This window comes from Apis dorsata, unplaced genomic scaffold (assembly GCF_000469605.1).
Source record: "Apis dorsata unplaced genomic scaffold, Apis dorsata 1.3 scaffold_74, whole genome shotgun sequence".
Classification (NCBI taxonomy): Eukaryota; Metazoa; Arthropoda; class Insecta; order Hymenoptera; family Apidae; genus Apis; species Apis dorsata.
Window position 1 is genome coordinate 37,593 of NW_006263372.1, and position 10,677 is coordinate 48,269.

The following is a 10,677-nucleotide window of genomic DNA, read 5'->3' on the forward strand; positions in this document are numbered from 1 at the left end:
GCGTGAAACGCGGAAACCAGAAAATTACGTCACACACCGGGTTGTCCTGCCACCGGCTGCTCCTCTGAATAATGCTCGCGGTATGCGGCCACTGCAGTAGCAGATGCAGTCCGTCCGCTTTGCAATTCCACCAACGACGTTTCGGTCTGTTTACACGCGTGCACATGATCCTTTGAAATTTTTTCGACAGATCGTTGTACTTTTTCCGTTTTAATTAATTACCTCGGCATATTTTTTTTTTTTTGAAATTAAATTTTTAGTGTTCTGTTAATGTATCTATTATTATAAGGAAATAAAAAAAGAATTTGTAAATTCGTCAAACATGCATGTATTCTCAATTGGAACAAAGTTAATATTCTTGAAAACGAGAATTTTCACATTCGAATCATGAGCAAGTCGGTTACAACACAATGTGAGCTATTTTCTCTTTTATATAATTATATCTTCGAGAAATTTTGCAATTTTTCCACTCTCTACAATTTTTTTTTTTTTTTTCATAAATTTTCACCTCATTGTAAAAGCGAAAAAGTATATTATATATAAGATAAAGTATAAACGAATTTTTTTTCTAGTAGAATTAACCTCTTTTTTTGCACGGTCCCGTTGGCATGTTGAAATCGGAAATAAAGCCGGGCGCTTCAGCGACGCGCGTGCCATCTATACGTTAACGCTGATTAACTGCGTGAAACACGCTCGAATTGCTTAATTTACACGTTCGTTTTGTCTCCTTTTTATATTCGTGCGCTGACTATTGACCGTTCCCTGTACAAACAATGCATCGTACACCGTTCTCTCTGTCTTCCTCCAACTATATATAGGAGGCGCCTCTCATCGTCGAATGGAAGCGGCGAACGCAGCGTGCTGTGATTTATTAACAGCCGCGCAATTGTTCCCAAATCGCTTTAATAATTCAGCTGTTGATTAAACGGGCCGGGTTCATTTTTACGCGTGATTTATTTCGCTACAAACTACTGTACGTCGCTCCTGATCGAACGAATTCTCTATTGACAATTAATTCCAGCGTAACCCGAATCGTTGACACGTGCAAAATTAAAAAAAAAAATAAAAAATAAAAAAATAAAAAATGAGAATGAGAGAGAAAGAAGGAAAGAGGGAAATAGAGATAAATGAATAGATGTGAAAAATTGAAAATATCGTATATTCCTCCCCTTCGAATGGAGGCGATGCTTTCGAAAATACGATTATTATCCTGTATATATATATTATAATTTATATAATATCTTTCAAAAGTATATGAACACTCGTTTATATTTTGATCGTAGTTAAAATGAATTTATTAATAATTTTTTAATTAATTTTTTTATCATTACTATAAATAATTGAATATTATATCAACATTGTTGCCAAATTTATTCGTTTGAATATATCATTAATAATATATGACAAATGACAAATAGTATAGAATTAATTTTTTATTAATTTAATTAACGTGTTCCAATACTTATGAGCGACAGTTGTATATATATGGTGATAAATATTGTTTGATATTCTTAGCAGATTTGTTCAAGTATCTCGAATAAAGATATGCATGGAGAATGAAAATAAAAATAAAGGTGTAATATCAGCTAAGAAAAGCATACTGTTTACGAACGGATATTCGTATACTCACCACTTTGAGTTTCGCTTGGATCTCGCGAAGTTTTCGCCTAGCAAGCACTTGTATGTGCGAAGAGACCTGCTTTCGCGTTCTCGTCTTGCCTGTTCTCAGTTTGATATAACGGGCAATCAGCTCGTTCCGACCTGGAACAGGGAAAGATACTTTGTTGAATAAATCAATCCTTGATTAACTGATTCATTCATAATACAAAATTTTATAAATAAAATTATAAATACACATATTTAATTTTACAATTTATTTTTACAAAGAATATTTATTATTAGGAAAAATTATGATTTTATTATATTATTTATTTTATTAAAAATTCTCTATTTTAAAATATGCATATACTTTTTTCGTCGATCAAAAGATTACGTATGTAATATAATTTCCTCTTTTTTTTTTTTTATCTAATTTATAATCACTTATGTACGTTGTAAGATATCTTCGTTATAATTTATTTTTAAACTCCATCATACACGAATTTAAAGAACCATAGTTGAAAAAATAATTTTTATTAAAGTTTCGGAAAATAATTCAGATATTGCACATATTTCGAGATACGTAAATTTAAAAAAAAAAAAAAAAAAAAAAAAAAAAAAAGATTTATTAAGATCGACTAAAAAGATTCTTCGTTCAAGACGTAACACTTGCAACAACGAAAGTGAAAGACCAGACGTTGAAAACGTTGGTGAGTTTTCGCAGGCTCCGATGACTAAATAATCTGCACCATTTCAAGGTCTTGCTCTTCATTTTCGTAACGGTGCACGTGCTTCGCCCAAAATGTCCTAATAAATCTACACGGGTGTGTATCAAAGCAAACGCGGAGCGTAAAGTAGCGAAACATCTTCTATGGACAATAATCGAGGTATGGGGGAATTTCAACATCCTCTAATAAAGTCTTTCTTGCTTGACAGGGAACAGATACGCTGTCAGGTATAACAAATAAACTCTCGATACATGTGGAAATTGACCTCGAATGTTTCTTTAAATTTGAACTGAAAAAATTGCTTTACGATGAATCTGATGAATCAGATGTCTTTGAATATTTTAAATATATATATATATTACAATTGATCTTTATTAGAAAAGATATTAATAAATAAAAATTTCGTAAAGGATTAAAATTTATTATTTTCAAATTAATTATTAAGTTAAAAACAAACGAAAGTTCAAAAGAGACAAAAGAGAATACTTATTTTACAATAATTCAATGAGAGCGATTCTTTCACAAAATCTCGGCAACGAATCGAAATCATCGTACAAAAGGTGCACACGGGGGAGAAATTGTTTAATCACAGATTCGCGAACTGAAATCGTATTTTTTTCGCACGGCTCAATAAACCATGATAACATTATTGTACATTTCGAGAATGCGAAGAGGGAAAAAAAGCGCCACTCGATTCAATCGGTTTCGATTTCCATTATGAAAAATAGTGGAAAAAAACAAAAGAAAAAAAGAGAAAAGAAGAACGATCAACGCTGGCGCGATTCAATAAAAAAAAAAAGAAAGAAAAAAAAAAAAAAAAAAAAAAAAAAAAAAAAAAAAAAGAGGAAAAATCGGTCGAACGTGCAAATAAAACGTCCGCTCATTGTCGACCCTTCCGTGTTTTCATCGGCCCTCGAAATCTGAATGCATCCCACACTCGAATTAATTCGAGTTCACAGTGCGTTTCATCCTCTTGAAATTCAACTGGATCAAGCTAGTTATTTTACAATAAAATTTTTTTCTTTCACTGATTCGTTCGTTTTTTCTTTGTATCAGACTGTTCTACGTAGCATACAAATCGAATCTCGAAGAAAGAATTGAAATTAATATCAATATAAATTATCATTATATTATTTGTTTCATTTAAGATAAAAATTTGCAAAAAAGAAAAAAAAAATAGGAAAAAAAATAAATAAATAAATCTACCTGCTTGATCAAACATTTCGTGTCCATTTACGAAGGGAAGAACATCCCATAAAGTTTCTTGCGAGTCGAAAGCTTTCGAAACGGTTGGACGATTGAAAAATGTCCGGGACCGATGCAATCTCAACGGGACAATCCGGCGGGAAATGACAAGCGATATTCGATCGTGAATGTAATCTAAGAGGTAGGAACAAAAATGAACGAACGAAAGAGATGAGAATAGGAAGAGAGGGGTTGGTACGGGTTGAGCGATGAATTGATTTCCAGCCGATTGAATCGAGTAAATGGCATAGCATGTGTGGCACCTTATCGTTGCTTAGATTTCACAGCCGTTAAGACTTTACGGCCGCGCCTGTAAAACCGGCGCCAGACGACATCAAACGTGTCGTAATTGAAATAACGTTTACTGTGTTGTAACCAGAACTATGCCACTTCGATGCACGATTGTTTGAAAAAAATCCTCGTTGTTTTGTCTGTGATTCTATAAAATCGAAAGAGCGAGAGTGTTGGTTGAACGAGATCATTTCCAATTTATTTTGCTTGCAATTTATATTTATTTATTTTATCATGGTTCAGTGTAATGACGTACACCTCTCTCGTCAAACATATATTATTTACTATTCGGCACTGTTCGGCAATAATCGTGATCATATTCGAAGATGGCCACCAATTGGCTAACATTATTTAACTGCGCATGCGTAAATACTAAGAATAAAGAAAATGCAATTTGAGAATATTTAACCTATAATTAATCTAATATTTGTCTTGAAAAAAATAATCGCATTCATAAGAATAACAAAAAATTTACAATAATCATAAAGCAATATCTATTTAAAAATTTATCTAAATTATTTATGTAGAATACTTTTATCGAACTTCTCTATCCCACGCACGATTGAAAATTATAAAAATATTTTTACACGCTATATTTCGATAGTGCAATTTTAAATCATTTATTATACAATTTAAAATCAGATTTCATCATTTTAAAACTTATAATCCTTTACAGAAGTAATTGTTGCGAAGAAACTTATAATCTCTGAATTTCCTCGAATCGAAATCTACAATCTTTCAAAGCATATAACTCTTCGCACTCTGAAAATTTGCCAAGATTCTTTCCTTTCATTGGCGATAAACACGCGGTAAATTCGAACATCCTCGAAGACGTTTCGGACAGAGGAAGGTTGGTGATGCTTCTTAGCAAAGGAGACGAAGAGAAAGCGGACAATGCGAGAGGGGGATAACGGGAGGGTGGCGTGGCGAAGGAGGAAGCAGAAGGGGAAGGTTACGGAGAACTCTGAAGCATCGGGAGGAAAATATTCGAGATTCCAGGCGAACCGCGTGATGACTCAATTTCGCAAAGACCGTTAAATGGCCCGCTATGAACCACGCGCGCCGCTACTGGTCGCGTTCCTTCTCTGTTTTTGAAGGCCGAACATTCTTCGAACGGGGGTTGGTCACGTCGGTTTGAATCTGCGTGGAAAATGCCGTTACAAAGAAGCTATTCTTGGTTCATTTGTTTTTTCCAATAGAATTGTTGCGTTCAAACGAAAGTTTCTATCGTCATTTCGAGATTTTACTATTTTTAAATTGAAATTATGACGTGGAAATTGTTTCAAGTCCGTAAATTGGCTCAAATAAGTAAGATGTTGGATTAAAAAATTATATTTATAAAAGTTACATTATCGTTTTAAAATATTATTATAAAATGTCACTATTTTGATTATTTTCGTATCGAAAAAGAATTGCAGTTAAGAGGTTAGAAAATATTCCAATATTTGTTTCATCCTCTTTTACCTTTTTCTAAAACTTCTAAAGAAGTCAATTTACGTTTCTTGCATGAATTTGATTACTTTTGCATTTATACAGATAATAAATATATTTTTTGCCAATTCATTATATTCTATAAAACTGATAATATAAAAAATTAAAATATTTCTTTAAATAACGAAGAACGAGTATATTCAAACAAAAATTAGTTCAAAGAAAATTTAATATAAAAATCAATATCTTTCTAGAAAATCTATCGACAAGGATCGGATCGAAGATCGATTTCAGAACGTGGGCGAGATCAACAAGATAACGTTCAATAGACTGCCCATGAACGGTCCTAGTAGGGAAAGTTACGATTCAGGAGAGAAAGAGAAGAGAACAGAGAGAGATGGATGCACGCCGCGACCAGCAATCAACGTAAATCACTTGGCTGATGCTCAATTTAACAAGAAGGGCCATTATGATCGCGAACTAGAAGTAACGAGCACAGAGAGAAGCGCTATCTCTGTTGTTCCTCGGTCACCCTATCGGTAATTCTCGCAGAAATCCATCGGAAGCGATGCGCAAAGTACTTATGGTTTATCGCAAGAAAACTCGCTTAGGCTACGTAATATGTTTCTAGAAAAGATTTGAAAGGAGAAATCATTGAAGGAATGAAAAAAAATTTCAATTCGATGTGAACATTGAAACGAATAAGTAAATAAAAGGAATATTTGTTTGAAAGGATAATTGATTTGAGGTTAGGTGCTTATTGTATACATTAAGCGTATAATTTCTCGATCTGTTAATTTTTCAGCAAATAAATATTCATAAAATCCGAATTTTTTGTTTTCCCATTGAAATATAATAACGTTTGAAACTTGATATCCAAGTTATAAATTAAATACGAATTTAATTGCAAAAGAGGATGAATGTATACGAAAGATGTGGATAAAAAGCGAATGAAACAACTTCGAATCGAGAGAAATGGGATTTTACTTATTCTGTTCTCCACCAACGCATCGGCGAAGATAGTCCTCGGTCGTATGTCTTGCAACGACTATGGTGTTAAGTGCATTAAATTCTCGAGAACAATCACAAGAACGCATCTTCGCGAAAAGGAGGTGGTATACACCTACGTAGATCGTCTGGTAACGACACGTGGACAAATTGAAACGAACGGCAACGAGTCTCGTAAGAATAGTGATTATAAATTATCGAAATGGTTAATGTCTATATAATATATATATAAAAGAAATTTAAAAGAGAAGACGAATCCTGTTAATTTATTTAAATTAATTCTATCTTACAGTAATGCAATATACATTATTACGCCAGAAAATTCAATAATCATTTTGACTCACCATTATGAACCATCATAACCTAGCTTATTTATCACGTATCTCGTTAGTTGCATTTCCAATCGATATTCACAATTTCTAACTCACTCAAATATATCTCCTCGATAATTTCTCTTCAATAATACAAATCAAGTAAGGAAAAATTTACGAAATATTTTTTATTTATCACGACGAAGAACGTGGAACGAAGAAAAGAACGAACAATCTAGACGGACTAGATTTGCACTACTGCCGCCCTCTAGCCTCAAACATGTTGAACGACATCCAGAATTCCGTTATCCTTCGGCGACCGTCGGCCAGGCAAAACATTAACGCTCGAACGCTAATTAGTTTGACGGAGTAATAAGTAGGTCGAGGGCATGCTTAAAGAGATAATTAATTAGTAAGGCAAGGCTCAACAACGAGAATTCTTGGCAATCCACTTTCAATTAACCACCTCTCTCGAAGAGAACCGCCAAGTGCATAGCCACGTACGTTTGTTGGGAGTCTCTGGTTAAAGGCACACGGATCAACGATCTTGGTGCTTGGCCTTCCGTTGACGGAAGGGATCGCTTTTGACATGTCGAGGATCCAAACCGTTGCAATGGTCCTCCGGGCTATTCCGGACTTCACCGCCGAGTACCGTCGTTTAATCGATGCTCTGCAAACAGTGGGCTCTATGCTTCTCTCCTCCAATCGGCGAAGTGCGTTTAAGCTCGTTTAGTCAATTAGTAATCGTCGAGCAATTCGATCGAGTCGAGGGATACTCGAAAACCGGCCTTTAAGCTCTTTTCACACTGCCCATTCCGCGGACATCAAAGATTTTTTCCTTGCGCCTCGAATTGGATTTCGAGATTAATTCGAACGGATATCGCAGAATAATCGTATATGATTGAGTTATGTGTGATACGATAAGCGTTCGAAGAATATGAAAAGTATCGATTAATTTCAAATTTTTCAGGACAGTTATACGTAATATCAAGGGATATCAAAACGAAAGCGAATTCGAACACTTGGAGAGTGAGTCGTCAAGCAGTTGATCGGGTATATAAGATCCATTCGGCGAAGAAATACCATGCCACTAACACAAAGCGTCAAAAACCTTTGATACACACCAAAAGCTGCATATCACCCATCTTCCCTCCCTCTCCACCACTTTGATGGGCGTGTATACTCGTCTCAACGAAAAGACGATAGGGAGAGACGATGGGGAGATAGAAGTCGATAAGTGTCCTTGCGCCAGAAGGAGGATCCTCTCGCATCTTGACACGGTGACCCCCACCCTATTCGAGCCACGCAAACCCCCTATACCTAACCTACCCAACCCCGACTCTTCTCTTCTTCTTATCATCCCTGCGCGCCATTCCATCCATCTTCCTTTCTTTCCATTTTCTTCGCTGCTATGTTACCACCACTACCACCACTTCTCCACAACTACTCCTCGCGCCACACGCACACACATACACTATCGGCCAAGGATCATCGTCTCAACGTTTCCACACCACTATACATACACCTATATACACCCTGTACCAGCAGAGAGAGAGAGAGAGAGAGGGAGACAGAGAGCAGAGGATTCACCGTCATGGCACACCATACCAGAACCCCCGTTCTAGCTCCCTTTCCGGGACCCCATCCCCGTCCCCCAAAACCCGCGCGCCTCCACCTCGTGCTCTGTTCACTAATTGCACATTCTTCGCATAGTTTCGCCTCCCTCCGCCCCTGCCAACCCCCATCCACCCCAAGGACGGACGGCNAGGGACGTGGAAAAAGAGAGGTCTGGAGGAGGTGGAATGATAGTTGACATTTTTTTGAGCTGCTTGAAAATATTTAAGATATTTTATAAATGATGGAAATTTTGAATCGAGTCGAAATTTTCACTTTTTTTTTTTTTTTTCCAAGAAATTTTTTTCCCGATCTAATTTTTTTCTTTATCTTCATGGGAAGAAGGAGGTGATCTTTCGATCATGTTTAAGAACACCAAGATTCTAACGATAGTTGACATTTTTTTGAATTGATTGATAATATATCTTAAATATTATATAATCTGTTTCTCGTAATAGAAATTTTGAATTAATTTCACTTTTTCCTTGCAAGAAATTTTTTTGGAATAAAAATTCCAATTTAACTTTCCTCTAAATTCGAAACGTTTACGTTTATATGAAAGATAAAAAAGAGGTCACGATTTTCGTGCGATCTTTCGAGAATACGTCTATGAAAAAAATAAGAAAGTCTAGATAATAGAAATAACAATCGATATTTTTTAAGCTTGTTAAAAATATTTAAAATATTTTAGGTGAATAAAAATTTCGAAAATCGAGTCGAAATTAATATATTACCCGATATCCCGCAATAATAATATATATTCCATTAAATTTTTTTTGGAATAAAATTCTAATCTAACCTCTCCTTCCTCAACTCGATCACTTCAAATATTTGCGAAAATAAAAAGCGCGAGAACGGAAAAATTGTACAGATTGTAAAGATTTGAAATAATTATCGCGTTGGAAAATTTTTCCACGTCGGATAATTAAATTCCTCCTTCCAACAATTATTCCTCTAGCTCTATCTCTCTAATACGACGATTATCGGAATCGAAGATCTCGAGCTATAGACATTCCCCCCTCCCTTCTCTCCTCCCCTTGGAAAAGGGGTCAGAGGGGCGACACGTGTGTATTGGGGGGGGACAGGGAATCGGTGTGCGAAGTTTTACGGGGTTGTGTACGTGAGAAAAGCGTACGCGCTTGTGCAGCCTTCGACGACAAGCGAAACGTGTCTGTCCTCGCGTCAGCAAGCTTTACCGAGAGAAAATTTATTTTCTGGTTACAGCCACAACTTATCCAGACGCCTTTTACCTTCCACCGCCGACCCTCCATTCAATTTCTAATCGTCCGCGGGACGGAACCACCCCTAAAATTTGCCGTGTGTTTTCGCGTATTAAACCCGTGATGGTATGCAATAAAAAATTTCTTGCAAGGAAAAAGTGAAATTAATTCAAAATTTCTATTACGAAAAACGGATTATTACGATGTTATGATGTTTTGCGACGTTGAAATTTTCCTTTTTGGTTTCCTCTCGATTACTTATTTTAATACGATAATTAACAGTAATCAAAATTTTCTTTTTAAGTAATCTAATATTTATTTATTTATTTATTTATTTTTATGATATTTATCAGAATAAAAAGGAAAAGGTGAAAGTTTGTGAAGAATATTTCAATAAAATTAAGTGAAAACTTGGTGATGATTCTTATTATACTCAATCTTTAATATCTTTCACTTTCAGAAAGGGATAAATATAATTCTACAATCCACTAGAAATTTATAGGAAAAAAAAAAAAAAAAGATGAAATTTAAAGATCCTTAAACAAGCGTAATTATAAAAATACAAATTTGAATGAATTTAAATACAAGCGCACGCTTCACAAAAACAAAAAAAAAACTCCAATTTCCACGATTTTCATTTTTAACAGAATATTTTAAGGAATAGAATATTTAACCGCGAATTATCAATTCATCGAATTCGAAGCCAAGAAAAGAGGAAGGGGGAGGGGAAAAAAAGGAAAATGCGATACGAATTGACCGCAAATAAATCAAATTATCAATCCATTAATTTTATAAACGACGAAGGAGAGGAAAAATTCGATGAAACAAAAACGCGGCGCACGGAAGAACGGGAAGATACGCGAGATACGCGATTATTTAACATTTAATCAAGCATAATGTACCACTCTCGACACGGTTGGTTCGCGTTTCGTTTAAATAGGGAACAGCATTTAAATAAAATGTTTGCAAATAAATTCGGGCCGCGCACGATAACACGCGGTGGCCGATATAAACTGTGCCTCTTTATGGGCCACGGTATATATTTCCCCCTTGTTCCGCCGCGTAATTTTCGTGATGTACACGGGGACGATTTTATTCGATTGCGGTGATTTTATGGAGGAGGATGCAGCAGGAAACGAGATTCGCCCGCGGGAACTTTTGAAAACGTGTTTTTTCGCTCCGTCCCGTGCTCGTTCATTTCTCTCTCTTTTTTTCTTTTTTTTTTTTTTT

The 10,677-nt window shown here is 35.4% G+C and overlaps 1 protein-coding gene across 1 annotated transcript in view; it reads right to left on the minus strand.

Annotated features, from left to right (window-relative positions):
* The window catches only part of LOC102679773 (protein scalloped), a 78,231-nt gene that overhangs the window by 10,996 nt on the left and 56,558 nt on the right, over positions 1-10,677 (minus strand). Inside the window, exon 5 of the mRNA XM_031508049.1 lies at positions 1,631-1,761. Within this exon, the coding sequence (XP_031363909.1) occupies positions 1,631-1,761 (131 nt within the window). The remainder of the gene's footprint in view (positions 1-1,630; positions 1,762-10,677) is intronic.